Source organism: Cydia fagiglandana, chromosome 3 (genome assembly GCF_963556715.1).
Source record: "Cydia fagiglandana chromosome 3, ilCydFagi1.1, whole genome shotgun sequence".
In the NCBI taxonomy this organism is placed as follows: Eukaryota; Metazoa; Arthropoda; class Insecta; order Lepidoptera; family Tortricidae; genus Cydia; species Cydia fagiglandana.
The window spans coordinates 11,592,483-11,615,072 of record NC_085934.1 but is presented as its reverse complement, the minus strand read 5'-3'; the positions used below and the strand labels follow the sequence as shown (position 1 = coordinate 11,615,072).

Sequence of the window (22,590 nt, the reverse complement as noted above, 5' to 3'; positions counted from 1 at the left end):
AATTTTCAAAAATATTGTCGCAAACCCAATTGTTCGTGTTAGAACAATGACGGTAGGTCGTCACGGTGCCCGTCATGGGCTGGAGCGCAATCATTGTACGATCTAATTGTTATTGTGCCGAATGTCCATCGAAACATAATGTTATGCTCATCTCACATGACTTCCGTCGTCCTGACTGACCGAACGACTGTCCCGGCATACACGCACGTGCACCGTATTATCGCAACGTCGAATCAAAGAGGAAAACAGAGATAAAGCGCGGGTTTGCACAACGGCCACGGTATTTGAACTTCCGTACCTATGTTTTGTTTTATTGTACATGGAAACAAAATGGACAGTGTATACTTATTTTGGTGCCTGTTTACACTCTCCTGTGTAATTGCTCAAGATCCTACTGTAACTTTACCACAAGGACGGATTGTTGGGGCAAGTATAAAATATATATTAAATATTACATTTATTTTATGTAGTATACCTACTTTGTGGCACCCAATGCTCCAGGAGCATCATGTTTACCTATGTAGTTAAGAAAATACTGAATTAAATTCACGACTTCGTCACCCTAATGAATCTATACTTATATTAATTGCTATATCTATAGTTAGTGTAGTATTAATAGGACTTTGTTGCCTGCAAAATGAAATTCGTCTATTAATGGCTCGCATCATCATCGGGCCTGTAAAACGCAGTGAAGCGGATATATATGCTGTCACCCCCGTTAGTGTTTTTAGGGAGGATGATAGGTATGACCGGTTCAATATTTGAAGGTCATAATTTTAAAAATACATAATAATATTATAATTTATTAGCTCTCAACTTTTTCTTTAGACAAGGGTTCCAGTTACAGTTGTTACATTTGGCCAGATTTGTGCGCAGTGGAAGCGTGCTGGGCTCATAACCTGATAAAAATTTATTACACAACTACATATAGATACTAACTTAGTAAAGAACATAATGTATAATGAAATTAAATATAGCTCAATAAAATAATGCAATACAAAATTAGCAGCAATATTAAGTTCTCAACAGAGAATATTTAACCATCTTACTCGTACTATTATTCAAACATACTTGGATTCTAACCCAAGTCTGTCAAAACTTGTCCGAATTAATTATATAAATTTTCAGATAAGGGTTTACACAACAAGTTCATCTTTAACTCCTGTCGAAGTTTTCTTTGGAGTTCCCTACGCTGCTAATGATTATTCTTCGGCTTTTACACATAGATTTGCTGTAAGTGTCACAAAATTGATTGTGTATAATGTATAGGTACACTTATTGTGTTTAAATGTTCGATTACTTATTTGAATACTATTTATTATACGCAGGCTCCAACACGACATCCTGGATGGAGTCGTACATTTTTTGCACACAAGATGCCACAGCGGTGTCCGCAGTTAAACGATAGTGAAAGCGACAACTTCAGTGAAAATTGTCTTTTCCTCAACATTTGGACACCACGGGTAAGAAATTGAGAATTTCATCAACATAAGTTTCATTAAACAATAACATACAAACTTTAACGGCGTAACGTTTTTCAGAAAGCGAGCGGATGGAAAATCTTTACCCGTGATGGTGATATTGTATAGCGAATCATGGTCTCGCGGTGGAGTGACTTTGCCGTGCCAAGAGCTGGCAGCAGAAGGGGTCGTAGTGGTGACCGTGGCATATCGTCTCCACGCTCTCTCCTTCTTCACATTAGGCTCCATCGCTGCTCGCGGAAACCTCGCCTTGCTCGATCAGTACTTGGCAATGTTGTGGGTTCGCGAAAACATAGCTGCATTCGGTGGTGACCCGTCTACGATAACCCTCTTAGGGCATTCAGCGGGTGCTGACAGTATATTGTATCACATTACGTCTCCAAGAGCTATTGGTAAAACTTAAAAAAAAATAAAGCCTGGTATGTTATACACAAAACTTGGCAAACTCTTAATCCATTTGCTTCTTTTATTGGCAGGCTTATTTCAGCGTGCGATAGTAATGTCACCTCGTGATATTTGGCAGGCCTTGGGTGAAGACATGCACTATAACGCCACTGACGCTGAGAAGATTTCGCGCGATTTGGCTCGTTCTCTAGGTTGCACCAGCGTTGTAGACCTTGAAATACTTCGATGCTTGAGAGCGAGTCCCTTGTCTGACATATTAGCCGTATATTCGGTAATTTCACGGTTCCTGTTTTCAATATTATAATTGTCTTAAAAACATATCACAATATTATGAACCTTACGCATTTTTTCAGAAATCAAATTGGAGCAGTGTCATGCGCCCAGTACCAGATAATTTTCTGCCGGAATCACAGTATTACCTACCAAATTCACTTTCCGTTGCACTCTCAGCTACTAAACAACCGACCATACAGCTTGACCTGCTTTTGGGAACGACTGACCTTGAAGCCATAAACTACAGAGGTTTGCATTTCATATATCTATCTGTTAAAATTTCGGTCAAGGTTCAGTAAATACAAATGCGAGCTGTGACAAATTGCTTTTCTCTGTTGCAGACGGACAATATGATGAACTATTGAAGCGTGGAGCGGCGTATGTTACGGAATATGCTGACACTATAGTTATACCAAAATTGTTGCGAATATTTTCATTGGACAAGTCCGATGCAATATCAGTGGTAAACCATACTCCTACTAACGGTTTATAATAAGATACTTAATAGTTTTGCACTGAGGTATTAAGCCTTTGATTGCTAAGTGATGGTGGATAGTTGTATGAGCTATCACGACCTTATGGTTATCGTAAGATGCTTCTAAGGAAATGAAATAAAACCCGCTGCTTCTCACCGTTACTCCTAAATTGTAAAGGTGAAACTTCGTTAAGAGTCTGGCTGCACTAACTATTAAGCCTCCTCCAGACTATGCGCGTGAATCGCGGGCGAAGCCGCGAACGCAAGTGTGGCGTCGATTTCGCAGATTGTTCACGTCTTCGCGCCTTGTTCTCCGTTTTTTGTCGGTATTTCGGCCCGCGTCAAAGGAGACGCGAAGCGCGAACTTGCAAGACTCCACATTACACACTATTTTGGCTCTTATGTGGCTAGATAAATATTAAATTATATTATGATTATATTACATTAAGCAGCTATATTTTACGGTTTCACAAGAAATCAAAATGGAAAAACAGCTAAATCACGTATGATGCCATAGATAACTACTACTTTCAGTTAAACTCGATCAGCTGATGCTTTTCCGCCATCTTGCCGCAAACCAAACTGCGAAATCGCCGTGAAGTGTGCGAGTGTGGAGTCATAAGCCCCCTCCAGACTATGCGCGTGAATCGCGGGCGAAGCCGCGAACGCGAGTGTGGAGTCTAGTTCGCTGATATGCGAAATCGACTGCAGACTCGCGTTCGCGGCTTCGCGCCGCGATTCGCGCACGAGTGTGGAGAGGCTTATACGTCAACTTCGCGATATGTTCGCTCCGCGACGTTGCGCCGCGATTCACGCACATAGTCTGGAGGGGGCTTTAGGAACGTCACTATGCCAGATAGGACGAATTAATTATAAGTAGGTACCTAAGGCGTGTGTGAAGCGTTTTAGTGTTATGTGGCGTGACGGTCAAAAAGTTTGCCCGTGAACACTCTGCCTGTGGAATGAACATCCAGCCAAGGTTTTCGCGGAGTATGACAGTAGGTAAGGCTTTGGGTACTTAAAAAAAGGAGTGTACCTACAGGTTTAAAGGGGTCGGCAACACGGGCTACTTTAAGGTAAGTATGCATAATAAGCTGCGGCTACCGCTTTCCGTCAGGCGGGACGTTTGCTACCTAAGTGGTATTAGAAAAATATATGATGATGAATCTATATATTCTATATATTCGAAATAGTTACAAGTTTTTGAGTATTAGGTAACTATAATGAGCCACTTTTACAATCCTCAGCTATCCGAAGCAGTTCGTTGGGAATATTGGGGCCCGCTGTCACGGGACTCTCAGGGATCAGTATTGGGCCGTGTGGAAGCAACAGGGCGCGCAGAGACAGCAGCCACCTGGGGCGCGGGCGGCGCGCTGCTGACCGCGCGGCTGGCACGACGCGTGTCGCGCCTCTTCGTGTACCGGTACTCGCAGCCCGGCGGGGTCGACCTGCAAGGACGACAGATCAATTATACAGGTAATCAAGCTTTCGCAACCTTTAAAAGAAAAAACTGGCACTAACTTCCCATTCTAACTTTACTTCAATGCTTTTGGGAATTGGGAGAGATGTCTAATGAATTACTCACAGGAGACCTGGGGGCCTAGCGTGAATCACGTTAGACGAGTTGCCTCCCTGTTACACTTACGTACGAATTTACAAGTGCGACAGAGGGGTAACACGTCGAACGTGGTTCGCGGTAGAACCTCTGACTACAGTTTTACCTATAAGGCTTTAGTATAAGCCAACCATGTACTATTATGAGGTCACATCAGTCACTGCATTGCCATTGTTATTTGTTAGCCTAGTTTAGTGTCCCACTGCTGGGCAAAGACCTCGCCTCCTTTCCTCCATTCAACCCTGTCGTTTGTACGTTCCCGAGTGCATAAATAAGTCAATTATTATATTTATTATATCATAAGTTTTCCTCTACCCCAGGAGCCGTACACGGAACAGATTTGGTGACTCTATTGGGTGATGCTTTGATGCTTCAAGTAGCGCGACGACCAGCGACTAGAGATGAGAGAAGGATTTCTTCCATGTTTCAAAAATACATCACCAACTTCGTAAAATTTGGGTAAGTTAAGATTTTGTTGAAAAAAGAGGAGAGTACAAAGAATTCTTAGGGTCAGTTGCTCCAAAGTGTCTGTCTGGCACCGTTTAAGAGTTCGCATATAAATTTTTGGTAGCTTCATAGTTCCTAACGCTGCTAAATGCCGTTTGTGCAACTTACAGAGTGAAATTACTGGCATAAAAGTCCATATTTGTGTTTTGTACAATAAAGTACATATAAATGAAGAGAAGGTCCATTCTTACCTAAATCACAGAATAAATAATAGTACTAGGTACAGAAGACTCACTCTCTAACAAAACGCGTCTGTCACGATCAGCACAGATATGGCCGCTAGGTGGCGACAGCGCCACGCGCGGCTTATGGCAAACCCCAAAATTGGGGTCGAACGGATGTAAGACTTTTAGCTACCTGTGGCAAAGCGACGAAATCGCGGAGTGAGCCACTGCCTAAATACCTGGTACCTAATCATTTTGTAAATATACGCCTTCACAGTTCAGTAGTAAAACCAAAGGCAAATTAAAAAAAAATTAGCCGCGTAAGAGTTGACTTTACATAGAATATTTGAATTTCGCGCCTTTTTCCACTTGGGTGTGTCTGAGTATAGTTTATGGCCGATGCAGGTCTCCAGGCCCCGAAGAGTGGCGCCGCTACCGCGCCGGGGACGCACATGTGCAGGAGTTGCGTGCGTGCACGACGGACGGTTGCGGCGCAGGCGCTGACGCAGGGCGAGACCCCGCCTTTTGGCTCCAGCACCTGCCGCGACTAGCTAGCTTATTCGAGGCTGGATATTCTGAACCGCTTACTTTGGAGAAAGGTATCCCTTCTATACTTACTTAGGTATAGTTGGTCAAACCAATTTGTCAGTCAGTAAGAACCAGGAAAACTATACTCATTTTTTTCTTTTGGGAGTTTTGGGTGCTAGTACTAAGTGTAAGGCAAAGATAGTATGATTCTCTCTCTCTCTCTATGATTGAAATGACACAGTCCTTTGACAAACTATAGTGTCGTCCCTTTCAAATTAATCCATATGTCACTGTAAAAGCCCGAAGTACGGCAAAACCTAGTATTTACCGGCAAAACCTAGTATTTACCGGTAAAACCTAGGTTTTACCGATGCCGATCAGTAAAAGCCCGAAATGTTAAATCTTACTAGTTTACTTCGGGCTTTTACCAACACCGCGATATGGTAAATCCTAAGTCTTACCACGGCGACCGGTAAAGTTTGAATCATGCACTGGTTCTCAACCCCTCCCGCTCAAACCCCCGTACACCGCACCGCATGCGTCGTTAAGTGGGTTAGGTTAGGTTTGAACTGCGATCCTCACAGAACCGAACAAAAGTGGGTTAGGTTAGAACTGCGAGCCTTACAGAAACGAAATGCTACTAGAAAAGTGGGTGGTTTTACCTCCTTTTCTACATAGTGCACCATCTACCATAATCTTTCATTGGGCCCCATAGAAGTCGGTTTTTTTTTCTTAAAAATTATCATCTAATAATCTCAAGAATCAGTGCATGATTCAAACTTTACCGGTCGCCGTGGTAAGACCTAGGATTTACCATATCGGTGTTGGTAAAAAAAGCCCGAACGGGACGACACTACAGTATTGTCACTTTATAATCTCTACTCTTTTTTGTCAGACTATGTATATATACTTGGTCAAGCAGATCTTGTCAGTAGAAAAAGGCGGCAAATTTGAAAAATGTAGACGCGAAGGGATATCGTCTCATAGAAAATTTGAATTTCGCGCCTTTTTCTACTGACAAGATTTGCTTGACCATCTATACCTACATATTTTTGCCCCAATTATATATTAACCTGTATATTCGATACTAGATTTAAAAAAATCCACTTTGGCTATCTAGTCCATTCTATTCTACATCGTTGTTGTAATTTGCTATTATACTTAATTACTTGTATTATCGCAGGTGAAAGTCGTCTGCGCGGCGGTGTATTCGCCCTGTGCGCAGTATCCGCGTTGTTGTTGCTGCTGCTGTGCGCGTGCGCGCTCGTGCTGCGGAGAGAGTGCGCGCGTCGCGCCGACCTTGACGATGATTCACATCACTCCCATCAGTGATTTGACGGCTTGAATTTATATACCTTGTGATTTCTTTAATAAACATGTGTATTACAAAAAATATGTTCGTGTTTGTTAATTGGGAGGGTACCTTCGTACCTATCTAAAATCTAAAGTAACAATAATAGTATAAACATATACTAATATAATATTATTTTCACGACACCAGGTCGTAAAGGCTTACTTTGCACTTCAACAACTGATAGCAAAGTTGCATTTTATTCACAGGTGAGGCCAGTGGCGGATTTGCCCTAAGGCACAGTAGGCCCGGACCTAGGGCGGCAAGATATTTAGGGGCGGCAAATTGTGACAAAAAATTCGCTGATGGTAACAAGAAATAACTCAAAATGTAGTCAATATTATGGGTGCCTTGAAAGGGGCGGCTATAGGGCCTGGGGCCTAGGGCGGCAAAGACTGCAAATCCGCCACTGGGTGAGGCAAAGTAATCAAATGCAAAATTTGAGTTGCTTTCTTATGTTTGATGGTAGAATTGACTTGAAACTTTAAATGATGATATTGGATGATAAATATTTAATAACAACCATTTGGATTTGATTTGGTTTGATTTTGTTTGATATTTTTGTTTAATATTTGCTTTCCTTCCGGGTTGGTGTGGTGAAAAATTTTGTGTTTCACTCGCGGGCAAATTTTGTTTAACCCTCGTGATTTGAAACCCTCGCAACACTCAAGATTCCATTTGAAAATATTTTTGCAATCTTTCGCATGCTCGGGTATCAATATTAGCACAAGCGGTTAAACAACAACTTTGCCCCCTTGTAAAAAACAAATAACTATTAAGAGGCCCTAAAAAGGGCGTTGAAAAAGCTGTCGTGCGAATAGGGGCTAATAAGCGCTATGGGAGTTTAGAATTTAGCGCCTCTTTAATAGCCATAACACACGAGCGCACCGCACCAAAGTCACGTTGCGGTGCGGTAGTGTGTTTTGGCTTTATCGATCGCCCAAAGACTAGGACGACTACTGTGAAAATCGTCAATTGCTTGCATTTTTCTCTGTCACTCTAATTACGCCTTTATTGGAGTAAAAGAGAAAGAAAGCAAAATATAGTAGGGTGCAGTATGGTGATACATTGCAAGATCTGTAGAGCCCTCTAACCATCAATTAAAAAAAAAGGTTAAATGTCAACGTCATTGTCAAGCAACTCGAGCAAAGCATCAAGCGCACACTACTTATTTTACTATTTTAGATCGTACGATTCACTAATTTCCCAGCAATAATTAAACTAGTTCGGTCTCTATACCCCATTGCATATTTGCTTATTTAGATTGCAAGTTCATCATCAATTGAGGATATTGAACCATGGCTTTGGCACTACAGCGACGTGCAAACGTAAGATATTCACCACTTATATTACCTAAACTCTTGTTTTGAATATACGTCGTAAGTTACCAAATTAAATGTGTCTTACACTTACCTTTGTCTGTTCTAGGTTCGCCTTCCACCTGAAGTCAACAGAGTTTTGTATATACGAAATCTGCCTTACAAAATCTCTGCCGAAGAAATGTATGATATTTTTGGAAAATATGGAGCAATTAGGCAAATCCGTGTGTAAGTTTATACGTTTGTTTGTTGAATATCTAATTTTGCTCATAAACCATGAGATAATTCTTGTGTTAAAGTATTATATGGTAACAGGTACAGGGTGTTTTCAGAAATGTTATTCTCCTACCAAAGGGCCATAAGACCTATGCTATAGAACAAGCTGCAAAGTCGTGGCTTTATTCATTTGAGGCTATAGAAATTATTTGTTTGATAAAACGGCGGGAAAGTAAAGTAAGGGCTCCAAAACTTGCTAACCTAAGAACCAACCAACCTTCCACTTTGTTTCACGGGTTGAAATGTATAGGATTAGGCTTTTTTCATATTTTATAATTTGGAAAACCCAAAGGACCATTATCTATCAAGTCAATCTGGTATTCATAGAATGTAGCTAAGAATAACAATATTACGAAACAACTTTTAATACTACAAACTTACTACTCTTATAACAGTGCCCTGTTTATCAAAAGCTTGTAATACAAGCGGAAGTCCCTTTCTAACAGGGCACAGAACTATGCATGAACTTGTAGAAACCTTAGCTAATGTTTTCGCTTTTTCAGAGGAAACACACCAGAAACCAGAGGTACTGCTTTTGTAGTGTATGAAGATATATTTGATGCAAAGAATGCCTGTGACCATCTCTCAGGTTTCAATGTCTGCAACAGATACTTGGTTGTATTATATTACCGATCAAACAAAGCCTTCAAGGGCATGGATATTGAGAAGAAGCAAGAGGAATTGGATACTCTAAAGAAGAAATATGGCATCTCATCAGAAGAACTGCGAAAATAATTTTGTTTTTAGATAAGATTTCTATTATTAAGATAATTAAATTTAATATAAGCCAATAAAAATATTATTTTCTTTGCATTCCTTCTGCTACCTTACATAACATTATCAAAATCTTGTATAGAGAAAGTATGGTTATAAATATGACAAGTGTTGAACATTTTATCAGCATCTTTCTCTCTCTCTAAAAGCAATCTGTCTGTAGATTTTTATAGTACAAACACATTACTGAAACACATTCAAAAAACCTTTAAATCTGTTTTATGGCACCTCTACACGATGGGCCAGCACCGGCCACTCCAAGGGACGCATTTATGTGTTAGAGGGAGCAAGTGATATTGCTATCTCATTCTACCGCATGGCTGCGTCCCTTGGAGTAGCCGGCGTTGGCCCATCGTGTAGAGGAGCCATTAGATTCAAAATAATATTTATTTTTTAGTGGAGTTGGCCTGACTCTCAAGCAGGGTGTTCCATACGAGTACGGTGTATGCTGTTGAAATCCCCTTGAGGCTTAACGCATTGACGCCACGCCGCGTCAAAGGTTCAGCGCACTGAGGCCGTACCCTATGCCATTTCCAAAGAGACTAGCTGCTGTTAAGTTCATTTAGACAAGGAATGATCATTACTGGGTGCACTGGTCTAGCTCTCTTTTCACTGTATTGATTTCATTTTAGTAATCGTATGTACCTACTATTAATTACCCCCCAAATTGTGAAATTTCCACCCACATTTCGGAAACATCTGATAATTTTGTATGAAAAATGAAACTTTCCACTTGAAAAATTACCTTTGCGGTTATTTCCTTTTGTAAATTTTCCGCAACTTGCAAGTCTCTAGTATATAGGTACTTAATTCACTAGGTATGGAAAGTGCTATGCGTTTCTAGAAGCCAGAGAATGTGTGTATAAGGAATATTACTCAAAACTCGGCGTAGGGGGCACCACTAGCATTAACTGTAAACTAACCGCATTGATGATGCATCAATGCAATGTCATAAATGTTTTTCGTAACAATCTGCGAAAACTTGTCAAAAAACTGTTTGGCATTGTATATATAAGTTACTATATAGTGTACGGTTTAGCGGCAGAAGTATTACTAGTCATATGCCTTATGGGAATATAGTTCAGAGCCGGAAACCGCTACCAACTTTTAGTATGTTGTTGGGTATGGCATTGGGTCTCCAAAACTGCCGGGAGACGGCGGCGCCGGCCATCTACTTCAGCGGAATGACGTCATCAAAATGACTCCCGCTTCGTTGCGAATATTGCATACTGCACCCAAACTATGCATAGCACATACACGTGTGGGGTATTAAATGAAAGCCGATTAAATAAACTATATTTTATTTATACAAAGTGTATCAAAATATGCAACAGTTTAAGAGAAATTTACAAAATAATAAAAATTACGTAAAAAAATATTCGATTATTTGGGTTTTACAACCAAACCAAAAGTCGGACGATAAAGCAATGTACTACAACATTAAAGATGACGTCTCAAGCCATACACTGATATCAATAAAATCAAAATTGGACCAAATATGTGGAAATTATGCATCAAAATGTAGATATTTGCCCATACAAATGCATAAAAGTTTAAAAAATCCAAATTGGTCATTTTCAGGATAATCCGCATAAGCTTCTAGTATGTTATTAGCAATATGACCTGGATTCTAAAACTGCCGGGAGACCATCTCTGTTGTTCCTCAGTTACAAATAATGACGTCATACAAATAATCACTGCCGAATTTCGTAAAATGTCAATTATAGCTATACCACGAGTCTCACATACACGTGAGTTACATGTAATGAAAGGTTATTAAATGTATTATGATTCACTTAAACATTATTTGTAAAAAAAATGTACGTTTAAGAGCTAGAAACAAAGAAATACCACGTTTTATGGAAAAAGTAGATGTACCTATATCAATTTTATAGCTAAACTAAAATCGTCAAAAAAAATTTGCGTATAATATATGAAAAACCAGTTATTCAACTATATATCACAATTTAAATTTTACATTTTCGACAAAAACTGTGGAAGTGGTGGAAAAAAAACTAAAGCGCCCCAACAATTCTACCTTAATGCGCTCATATTATGCAAAGAATAGTTCTATTTATCGAGTATTAAATGAATGAACATTACATAAAATACATGAAAACGACATTTTCGAATGGAACCATAATTAAAAAAATAATAATTTACTTGATAAGTAAGCAAAATACTGTTTCTTTAAGTACATAATCTCCTCCTTTCAAAGTCGGTTAAAATGTAGCTTTTGTGACCTGGGCTACAAAGACAGACATGAGGTGTCAATTTATTTGTCTTTGTAGCCCAGGTCACAAAAACCACATTTTAACCGACTTTGAAAGGAGGAGATTATGTACTTAAAGAAACAGTATTTTGCTTACTTAATTATTATTATTTTTAATTATGGTTCCATTCGAAAATGTCGTTTTCATGTATTTTATGTAATGTTCTTTCATTTAATACTCGATAATTAGAACTATTCTTTGCATAATATGAGCGCATTAAGGTAGAATTGTTGGGGCGCTTTAGTTTTTTTTCCACCACTTCCACAGTTTTTGTCGAAAATGTAAAATTTAAATTGTGATATATAGTTGAATAACTGGTTTTTCATATATTATACGCAAATTTTTTTTGACGATTTTAGTTTAGCTATAAAATTGATATACATCTACTTTTTCCATAAAACGTGGTATTTCTTTGTTTCTAGCTCTTAAACCGTACATTTTTTTTACAAATAATGTTTAAGTGAATCATAATACATTTAATAACCTTTCATTACATGTAACTCACGTGTATGTGAGACTCGTGGTATAGCTATAATTGACATTTTACGAAATTCGGCAGTGATTATTTGTATGACGTCATTATTTGTAACTGAGGAACAACAGAGATGGTCTCCCGGCAGTTTTAGAATCCAGGTCATATTGCTAATAACATACTAGAAGCTTATGCGGATTATCCTGAAAATGACCAATTTGGATTTTTTTAACTTTTATGCATTTGTATGGGCAAATATCTACATTTTGATGCATAATTTCCACATATTTGGTCCAATTTTGATTTTATTGATATCAGTGTATGGCTTGAAACGTCATTTTTAATGTTGTAGTACATTGCTTTATCGTCCGACTTTTGGTTTGGCTGTAAAACCCAAATAATCGAATATATTTTTACGTAATTTTTATTATTTTGTAAATTTCTCTTAAACTGTTGCATATTTTGATACACTTTGTATAAATAAAATATAGTTTATTTAATTGGCTTTCATTTAATACCCCACACGTGTATGTGCTATGCATAGTTTGGGTGCAGTATGCAATATTCGCAACGAAGCGGGAGTCATTTTGATGACGTCATTCCGCTGAAGTAGATGGCCGGCGCCGCCGTCTCCCGGCAGTTTTGGAGACCCAATGCCATGCCCAACAACATACTAAAAGTTGGTAGCGGTTTCCGGCTCTGAACTATCTCTGCGATCGTTTCCCATAAGGCATTATGGCACTATACTCCCTATTCCCAGGAATAGGGAGTAATATTGCAATGTTTTGCTGCTGTTAAAAAAATTGCCCAGATTGAATCTCCCAACTTTTTAGCACTGGTAGGAGCTGGAATTCTCCCCTATATATTTGGTGACTACCAGAAATATAAATTCCCAACTCATATCAGTATGTATACACAGTAGTAAAGAATGCTTTGGAAAAAATGAAAACACAAATTAATTATAAGATTTTTATTTATTTATTTCGAATGTAGGTACATACTTAATTACTAACACATACGGGTCATCGGGTTTTACATACTGAGATACACAGATCTATGGGGTGCTGCACACTGTCTATAAGTTTTAGTTAAAAGTTATTTACTATGTACTCGTAAATATGTTGAATACTTGTTTGTAATATATCTGAGTAACTGGTAATAATTTGAATATATAAGTAATCTTATAACAAAGAGTATTAAAAATTGCTAAACTTTAAGTAAGCCACCTCAAAAACGATCAACATTGAGATAAACAAAACGAAAAGATAAAAACATAAACATGAACATGCACTTCTTTCGTCTTTAACTTATATGTATAGTTACACAATCGTATAAATAGGAATAACATAGTCATTTCATTATTACATGAACAGAATACATTATTTATGCGAGTGATATATGTTGACTAACGTCTAACTCGATTTACTGTTTCATGTAATAAGTCTAATGTGGTTGAAACATTGATGCCGCTAACGGATGCGACGACACGATGGACGAACGATATGCAAGTGAGACAGTCCTATAAACTGTAAACGTACGTCTCGCTCGTACACCACCGCCGCATCTTGTTGCAGTGCCAGTGTAAAGACCACCAAAGTGATACTGTTTAATGTTGCCATTACACAAAAATACCTTTAAAAAAATAATGTCATTTAATCACTTATGAAGTAGAGCCGAGCCTCGCTCTGCTCTCTTTTTCTAGTTCCTTGTTTATATAAATGTCCTCATCGGTGGAAGTGTCGATGAGGTCGAGCGTGAGCAGCGGCTCGTTGGGGTTGAGCGGGTCCTTGCCCACGTCTTTGCAGATCCCCACGAACTGCAGTTCCACGCATAATTCTTGAAACCTAATGCAGTCTTCTACAGTCCAGTCTTGATGAAGCGGCCACACATCTGTAGGAAAAATGTAAATATTTACAATTTATATTTGTGAACTTTAAAAATAAACGGTATTAAGGACTGTATCGTTTATTATGAATACAACTTTACTTAGCCGTTTTTTCTGGTATTATATTTTTATTAAAACATTACACATATATTATAGTTTAATTAGTGCTTTAATAATAAGTAACATTTCGTCCTGGGAGATCACCTAAAGCATATGGTTTGGATAATTATTTACCCAATCCTCCCGAGTAACTACAACGATTTTGGACAAATACTACAAGAAAATTTACGGTTTACGAACAAGACGAGATATTACACAAAAAAAATCGTACTATGTAAACAGCAATTACATATGATTCGTAAAGCGAAACATCTGGGCATAGTCTAATCATTTCTTTTAGTTGGAAAAAAAGTTTTGGATCTGTGTTTGGTAGCCTTTTAGAGAATATGGCATGTTACTAACGACAACCCCGACTTTGGTATACAATATAACCATCATGGAGCGTTTCTATCGACCTGTTCTAGCCATGGTTCAACGCCATAAATGTCCGTTAGGCTTTGGATTTCGGTAGATTCTTTTAGCTGTTTCCCTCATTTCGCTGGCGTCAGAAATTGACGGGAATCCAAAATGTTGCATAAAAAGTCGTTTTCATGTAAAGATAAAAATTCACACCACATTTATTCTGTGGATGTTCAATTGAGCAATCATGAAAAGGACACTTAGATGGCATATTTTGGCAGCATATTAACCTTTTGTTTCTTTAAATCGTACCAAGGAATCGGTGAAATAGTCTCAAATTAAGCTCGATAGGCTTGTCCAATAGGGTGGAGCGAAATTATTTTTTTTGGATTTTGGATTTCTAATAGTGATAAAAAGTTGCCTTTAGGGTTTAAGATAAGAAGTTATTATGACGACTTTACTATTAAAAGGGAGTAAGTGCCTCCGCAAGGTCAATGAACTTTTGTATGAAAATTTTTTGTCCTGTATATAGCACCAACTTTGTTTAAGGATTATTTGGACTGAAAATGACAAATTTAGGTTTTTTACTTATTAATTATTCTTTTTTATTTAAAGTTATTATTTTAGGTGAATAAAAAGTTCAATCAGACATTCACCTCTATAGTAATTATTGATTATACCAGTAGTCAAATATGGGCGATATCCACTGCAATGACGTATATTTGAAATATAGTAAAATTGACCAAGTAGTGGTAAAAAAGTATGTTTTATGTCTTCATTATATCAGCGATGAAAGTGAATCCATGCTATTGCAAAATATACATACCAATTTGACGAAATTCCTGCGAATTCCAGTTTTCTATCTGATGATTAAGTGGAGGAGGGATATATATCGCTTTGGCCTTAAATATTGATTATAATATTATAAATAGGTACACAATTATATTGTTTCTGAATTATTTATCAAAGTTGATTATTTTTGTTTCAGAAGACACTTAGTTTGTCGTTGTATATAACTTAAATTGTAATTAATCACGTTTAATATCTTGTCGTCCTGAAGTGGGTTATACGGTGAGAAGAGTGTAGTCTTCAAATATATTGCAAAACTTTTTATGGACTCAAAATAAAAGAAAAAACTCTTTTAACACCTAAATGTATTCCAATACATATTTATCTAAAGTAAGAACCCTTTAAAAAAAAAGGAAAACAATATTTAACACATACATATGAGAGTAAAAGTTGCTTGCACTCACGTAGTGTTGGTGGTTTCTTCTTAGGTATTTGAAACCATTTATTATGGTTTATTTAACTGGGAAATGGATAATATCGAAGAAGGAAATTATATTTTTATGATATACAATAATCAATACATACATATCATGTTTTATTTTTTTATTTCGGTTATTTTCACTTTAGCGATGTTGATGCTGCCCGTAATGGATTTTCAAGGCCCATTTCATCAAGCAATATATTTTTTTTATAATTGGTACTTATATTTTTAATCCATATTTGTTTACTTAGGTGCTTACAATAACTGTATAATTAAATATTTAGGCAGGAAATAAAGCTTTATATCATTTTTGATGGTTACACACGTGTCACGTTTTTCCACTTCTTTAAATATTTTGAAGGTGATGCGGAGGCACAAGATGACGTCATAAAAAAATATAAAAAATCACACAATATACTCTCACCATAAGACAACTTTTCCGCACTATTAGAATTGAATTTACGAAAAAAAATTTTTTTCCATACAAGCGCGCTCCACCCTATTGTCCAAATTACATTTGCTAGACGGTATTATAATCATCATAAAGTCCCTAAAATAAAATAAATGTAAAACCTTCTTATATCAGATATGGCTTAAAAATACCCCCAGATTATACCTTAAGAACATAGTAATACAAAATAATACACACGTCAACAGTTACACCAGGTTTTATCTGTATTTATAATAAACGATACAGTCCTTACGAAATAACGATCCTATTGGAAATGATTATTTTTTGCCATAAACAAAAAATATTTGTTCTGCATGGTATTAAAATAATGTTTAATATCATGATAGATAACTTATACATACTGTGCCTTAAACTTTTTTTGACAAGTTTTCAAAGACAATAAAATATGACATTGATGTATCAAGGCGGTTTGTTAACAAGGGCCTACCGGGAAACATAAAAATTGAAAGTAGCTATCTGCCTCATTATCGCTCGAATATGCAAGAGTGATAGGTTGGATAACGAAATTTCGATTTTCTTGTTTCGCGGTAGACCAGATTGTGATGCATAGTAGTAATGGCACTCCCTACGCAGAGTTTTGCATCATATTTCCTATTATCTAATAGCTACTTTAACAGCACGGACATGACAGCGTAGCGGAGCAGGCGATAACGTCAAACATTCGCGCATCTCCGAGTAGAGGCAAGAAGCTGGATCTCGGCATCTCACTCGTCAGTCTCATCACTTGCTGGCGCCGCCGGGCCAAGTCATGTCGTGTCAAAGGCTCATAGCCGTTCGAGCATACCGCCGTAAAACTCTTACCTTCTGTTCGATATGTTTATTGATTGGGGTAGTATTGGTACAATTTGACAAATACCAACGATAGAAATTCAGTTTGCTAAAATATAAAGAAACGTGTAAAATCTTGTTAAACGAACTAACCATACAGTCTAGCCTTTATTGCCTGCGGCGGCAATGAGCGCGCCAAGGGAGCCTTGGCGGGCACGGGACGCAAGTCCTTAATGGCGAAGAGCGCCAGATCCCCGTAGTCGCAGAAGTACACTGATACCATTTCAGTCGATACAATTCCCGCTATTGTAACCCTGCAATCAATTATACTATTGAATAATTTTCTCTTCACCACACCAGCTCGCAAAGGTTCTCTTTATTCTTCAAAAAATGATGAGAGAAATTTGCATTTTATCCATGAGTGGCAACGTAATTATATGCAAATTTTGAGTTGTATCCTCATGCTGTTGGCTGGTAGAATTGACTTTTAAGTGATGATTTTGTATGATAAATAGTTGATAACGTAAATTTAGATTATACATATTTGTAATGTTGTATAATTACATCAGTATTTTCCTCGCGATGGTGCAGTGAAAAATTGGGTTTCGCTCGGCAACAGTTTATTTAAACCTCGTGCCTTAAAACCCTCGCAACGCCAAGATTCGGCGTTTCGAACCACTCATTACGCTCGTGATTAAATTTTGGAATATCTCGCTTGCTCGGGTATCATATCAATATTAACAACAACTTTGCCCCCTTGTAAAACGTAAGTATTAAAAAAATCTAATGTTTTTGTAGGTAGGTATGAGTACCTCCATTGTAAATTTCTACCAACCCGATTCAAACAAGACTAGAATCAAAGAGGTTGCCTTATTGTTATTATACAGGCAGTTATTATTCGACAGATCAATAATAAAAGAAACTTGTAACAAGGAAAATTTTAGTTGAAATGATCAGGAGTATCATGACCGCTTACCTATACCAGGAAGAATCTTTATTATAATACACAGTGTACAGTTCTCCAATGGCCGGTCTCGCCGGAGCATCTGCCTCGGTCATCTTCGGACACTCTTCCTGCAACGACGCCATCATCTCGACCAGCTTAGGCCTGGTGCTGTTCGGTTGAACCTGGTGTCAAATAAAGTGCTTAAGTATAGGCTGTGTTATGCATATTGCATACCTATTGGGAAATTTACCAGTAAATATCCCAGTAATTTTGTTCAAACTTTTTAATTAGTAAACATTATGTTACTCGTAATTTATTTAATTTCATATTATGAAGCAATAGTGTATGCGTAATGTTTTAATGAAAAAAAGAAACATGGTTTATGATAATTTACTCATCTTGTAAAATTTACTGGTAGCGGCACATCACTAGTAGTGGAGGGGTGGGAAGTGATTATGAAAAATTACTTCATACGGTCATAATGACAATTAAAAAAGTCTTCCATTAATTATGCCAAGTTTCCCTTATATATTTTTTTCAAAATCAATGTACATACGTACTAGTGATAAAATTAAAATGTATAAAATCAAGTCGCAGGGATCAGCGTCAAATATTGCGTTCTACTGGTGCCGCAAACTGACCAAGACAGCATGAGCACAGGCTCCTGATGGCCCCGAATCGTGAACATTCCAAGGGGGCGGTCCATAAATTACGTCATCGATTTTTGACGATTTTTGACCCCCCCCCCCCCCTATAAACATCCAAAAATTATGCTTCAAATGACCCCATTTCCTCCTACTTCATGCTACCGTCATCCGATGTCCAGACCCCCCCCCCCCTAATTTGAAATGACGTAATTTATGAATAGCCCCAAGGCCAATCAGTCGGTATAGCTACGCTACATATTCGGTCCTTGGTCGAACGTTCCGCGGTCGCTCACCACAAAGTTCCACGGGTTGGCGGCCATGGCGACGTAGACGTCGAAGCACTCGCCGAGCGCGGGCAGCACCGGCGGCGGCAGCGCGCCCGAGCGCTCCCGCTCCGCGCCCCCCCGCGCGCCCTCGCCCGTCGACGAGCTCCGGAAAATGCGCTCCTTCTTCCGGTGCAGCGCCTCCACGTGGTTCTGCACTCCTTTTTCTTCTTGATCGTCTTTTACCCTTTCACTGGAATTATTATGCTTCATAACTAATCATTTTCTTTTACACCTTAAATAAATGCTTAAGTAAATATCCCAATACTAGTATCCAGTAAATCCAGTTTACTAACATCTTAACAAGTGCACGTTCCGAGAACATATTTACACAACCTTATTGTCGTCTTATTAGAGGCGTGTAATTAAATAGGTATAGTTTTATAATGTTGGTTTTTAAACATGTTTGTGAACTCGACTTTACCAGTTTTAAACCATAAAAATGTGAATCTGGAGGCACAATATCTGACACGATCTTATTTGTAGCGCAATAAGAACATGTTTTTGCGGCCTTTGTTGCGTAACATATTATTACAGGTGTCTGTACACAATTCAATCATCAATTTTAGATTTATGGTGACAGTAAAGCGCTCTTAAATAAGAATAATGCCCCCAAAAGCGCATACTAGCGTCACAAATTGCGTTCGCATCTCCATTTTATCAGTCATGATCTTACAATCGAATAACGTGGAATCGGGGGTGCCAAATTGACGTTTCCGTTTACACCACCTGATTTGATCAGATTGGCGAAAGGATTTCAGGAAGTACCCTAAGACTTTTTGATGATCATCAGTGAGTAGGTAAGTGACGAAATCGGTGTTTTTAGATAATTTTTTTTATTAAGAACCAAACAGTCTTATAAAACAGATAACTAAGTATATAGAGTAACATTCTTCTAGTAATAGACTTATAGTTTCCTATATGGAAACAAATATTATAATAAAAACTTATTACTACGCATAAATGACATGCATATGTACTAGTATGTGTGACGAGATATGTGAGGAAATCTTAATTTAGCTGGTCATACAGGTGTTTATTATTTTAAAGAAGAAAAAACTAATTTTTTAAACAATCTTAGTGAGCTGCTAAATATGTCTACGTTTTGGCACTTTACATTGTACAACCTACATGTGCGTTTAATGTATGAGTGCTGAGCATGTTTAGTTCTGCTGCTTTTGATACTAAATAACATTTTATTTCGACAACTACGTTCTGTTCTGCGGGGTACGCGTAAATCTATATTTTCTAAAAGTTCAGGGGCGTCTACTAAATTATTGAATATTTTGAATAAGAAAATTAAATCAGTACAGGAGCGTCTTATGGAAAGAGATTGAAGATTGTAACTGGCTAAGGAGGAGGCGTAACTTTCGTAATTTCTACCTGTTCGGAATTCAAGAGCCTTTATGAATATTTTTTGTAATCTTTCTATTCTGTTTCTGTGTACATCATGACAGGGGTTCCAAACTACAGAAGCAAATTCTAAGCGACTTCTGACATAGCTATTATAAAGGGCTACAAATATAATGACCACCAAAAAATACTTTGGTACCCTAAATAAAATTACTGAACACCAAAAAAATAAGGCCTAAAATTACAAATGTACCACCATTTTAATTACGACTGCACTTCAAATTGTATTCGAATACCAAATATATTGAATGATTACCAAAAATCATTAATGATCACCAAATCTTGAAGACCAAATAAATGCGATATTTTCACCTAAATAAACCACTATGATACCAAAAAATTTATACATATTACCAAATAAAGTAAAATGATGCCAAAATTACTAGCCCTCCCGCTCAACCCCCGTACCCCGCACCGCATAACTTAGGTAGGCATACTGAAATGCTACTAGAAAAGTATGTTAGGTTAGGTTTGTACTGCTATCAGTTAAGTGGGCTAGGTTAACACTGCGACCCTTACAGAAACGAATTGCTACTAGAAAAGTGGGTTAGGTTAGGTTTGAACTGCGACCCTTACAGAAAAGAAATGCTACTAGAAAAGTGGGTTAGGTTAGGTTTGAACTGTGACCCTTACAGAAACGAAATGCTACTAGAAAAGTGGGTTAGGTTAGGTTTGAACTGTGACCCTTACAGAAACGAAATGCTACTAGAAAAGTGGATTAGGTTAGGTTTGAACTCCGACCCACACAGAAACGAAATTCTACTAGAAAAGTGGGTTAGGTTAGGTTTGAACTGCGACCCTTCCAGATAAGAAATGCTACTAGAAAAGTGGGTTAGGTTAGGTTTGAACTGCGAACCTTACAGAAACGAAATGTTACTAGAAAAGTGGGTTAGGTTAGGTTTGAACTGCGAACCTTACAGAAACGAAATGTTACTAGAAAAGTGGGTTAGGTTAGGTTTGAACTGCAACCCATACAGAAACGAAATGCTACTAGAAAATTTTGCTTTGCTTTAATAGGATAGCAAGATTTAAAAATTTGGTTATAATTTTACATTAAAATGGAGTTCTAATTTTGGTGGTCATTTACTATTTTTGGGTTTACAATGATTATTTTGGTGTCATTTTATTTAATAGGATAGCACGATGTAAAAATTTGGTTATCAATTGACATTAAATTGGGGTTTGAAATTTGGTAATTATTTACAATTTTTGGGTTAATAATGATTAATTTGGTGTCATTTCCTTTAATAGGATAGTAAAATGTATTAAAATTGGTAATCATTTCACATTAAAATGGTGTTATAATTTTGGTGATCATTCATTATTTTAGGGTGGTAAAGTAGATTTTTTTGGTATTAAATTTTATTAAATCTGGTGATCAGTTAAATAGCAGCCATTATAAAGTAACTTATACGTCAGGGGTCTTCGAAAGGGTTTTGCGACGCGAAGAATAAAGCCTAACTGTTTATACGCTTTATTATTATTATAGATATGAATAAAATCTAAAGTATAAGAGCTATGCAATTGAAAATTTGTATGCTTAATAATAGTAAGTCCACTATTGACATCATATCCCGAGAATTTTGTTTATCTGGTATAATCCAAACCCAAGTTATGAGGGTTCAAAAAACGACAAAGCGCTTCGAGAAAAGATGGGCAATCCTCTTATGCTTCGCTTTGCTCGTCTTGGTGGTGCCCTCTGATGTTTTTTGTTGATAATGGAGACTTTTGGGATGATTGATCACATTCTATGTCATATTGACCGGATCGTGTTCGTGACGGACGTTACGTAAATATTAAAATGACGTGCACCCTACAAAGGTGTGGTGTACTCACGGCTGCAGATAGTCGTACTCCATGAGGATGGCGTTGTTGACGGAGGCGAGGATGTTCTGCGGGCCGGTGCGCACGAAGAGCTCGACGTGCGGCGGCGCGGCGGGCGCGGCGGGCGCGGCGGGCGCGGCGGGCGCGGCGGGCGCGGGCAGCGCGCGGCACAGCACGCGCGCGCCCAGCAGCAGCTCGCGCAGCCGCGCCGCCATGCCCGGCGCCGCGCGCTCCGCCGGCCCCAGCCGCACCTGCTTGGCCTGGGAACGGACGCCGCCATCAGACGCTAAATATCCGCTATCATAACCACTATGTACAGTCATCAGCAATAGTATCTTACACAACTAGGGCCGCAAAAATATATGACGCGCTCTTATTGCGTTCCAAATAAGAACGTGTCACATATTTTTGCGGCCCTAGTTGTGTAAGATACTATTGCTAGTATCTTACACAACTACTCTTACTTAGTAGTAGTGGTGGCCCTAGTTGCATACTATTGCTGATGACTGTACATATGACTCAGTGGAAACGGACATTTTCTGCCGAGGCACCTATAATGCCTAGCAGAAGGTCTTTCTTTCCAACCCTCGGCAACAATGTACTATTTTCGTATCAGGCATATCCAATTTCTTTTTTCTTAAAAAAATCATATAGGTATGTACCATAATTT

The 22,590-nt window shown here is 38.1% G+C and overlaps 3 protein-coding genes across 5 annotated transcripts in view; 2 read left to right on the top strand and 1 right to left on the bottom strand.

Annotated features, from left to right (window-relative positions):
• The first annotated feature begins 58 nt into the window (after positions 1-58).
• On the top strand, positions 59-6,818 carry LOC134680037 (carboxylesterase 5A). 2 transcript variants are annotated; one of them, XM_063539018.1, is made up of 11 exons: positions 59-426; positions 1,129-1,233; positions 1,329-1,463; positions 1,546-1,873; positions 1,958-2,157; positions 2,240-2,408; positions 2,501-2,622; positions 3,882-4,110; positions 4,570-4,708; positions 5,326-5,519; positions 6,632-6,818. In XM_063539018.1, the coding sequence occupies exons 1-11, from the start codon at positions 301-303 to the stop codon at positions 6,778-6,780; spliced, it is 1,896 nt and encodes a 631-aa protein (XP_063395088.1). In that variant the 5' UTR covers positions 59-300; the 3' UTR covers positions 6,781-6,818. The 2 variants fall into 2 exon arrangements, with proteins under 2 accessions (XP_063395088.1, XP_063395089.1); XM_063539019.1 differs by lacking the exons at positions 59-426; positions 1,129-1,233 and having other exon boundaries at positions 1,361-1,463; positions 1,542-1,873.
• A 1,112-nt stretch (positions 6,819-7,930) lies between these two features.
• Positions 7,931-19,518, top strand: LOC134680117 (splicing factor 3B subunit 6). Of its 2 annotated transcripts, XM_063539167.1 has the most exons (4): positions 7,931-8,127; positions 8,228-8,346; positions 8,898-9,135; positions 19,502-19,518. In XM_063539167.1, exons 1-3 carry the CDS (start codon positions 8,098-8,100, stop codon positions 9,127-9,129), a joined length of 381 nt encoding a protein of 126 aa, XP_063395237.1. In that variant the 5' UTR covers positions 7,931-8,097; the 3' UTR covers positions 9,130-9,135; positions 19,502-19,518. The 2 variants fall into 2 exon arrangements, with proteins under 2 accessions (XP_063395237.1, XP_063395236.1); XM_063539166.1 differs by lacking the exon at positions 19,502-19,518 and having other exon boundaries at positions 8,898-9,185.
• The window catches only part of LOC134680123 (tudor domain-containing protein 7-like), a 23,844-nt gene continuing 14,122 nt past the window's right edge, over positions 12,869-22,590 (bottom strand). Inside the window, exons 18-22 of the mRNA XM_063539175.1 lie at positions 21,933-22,180; positions 18,654-18,876; positions 17,744-17,895; positions 16,921-17,081; positions 12,869-13,803 (exon numbers count right to left, since the gene is read on the bottom strand). Of these exons, the coding sequence (XP_063395245.1) occupies positions 13,574-13,803; positions 16,921-17,081; positions 17,744-17,895; positions 18,654-18,876; positions 21,933-22,180 (1,014 nt within the window). The 3' untranslated portion in view covers positions 12,869-13,573. The remainder of the gene's footprint in view (positions 13,804-16,920; positions 17,082-17,743; positions 17,896-18,653; positions 18,877-21,932; positions 22,181-22,590) is intronic.

Excerpts from the sequence above, each read along its gene's own strand:
- LOC134680037 (XM_063539018.1), top strand. The coding sequence starts at position 301 with ATGTTTTGTTTTATTGTACATGGAAACAAAATGGACAGTGTATACTTA. Across the intron at positions 2,158-2,239 it reads ACATATTAGCCGTATATTCG|AAATCAAATTGGAGCAGTGT; the intron begins GTAATTTCACGG and ends GCATTTTTTCAG. Across the intron at positions 2,409-2,500 it reads TGAAGCCATAAACTACAGAG|ACGGACAATATGATGAACTA; the intron begins GTTTGCATTTCA and ends TCTCTGTTGCAG.
- LOC134680117 (XM_063539167.1), top strand. The coding sequence starts at position 8,098 with ATGGCTTTGGCACTACAGCGACGTGCAAAC. Across the intron at positions 8,128-8,227 it reads CACTACAGCGACGTGCAAAC|GTTCGCCTTCCACCTGAAGT; the intron begins GTAAGATATTCA and ends TGTCTGTTCTAG. Across the intron at positions 8,347-8,897 it reads GCAATTAGGCAAATCCGTGT|AGGAAACACACCAGAAACCA; the intron begins GTAAGTTTATAC and ends TCGCTTTTTCAG.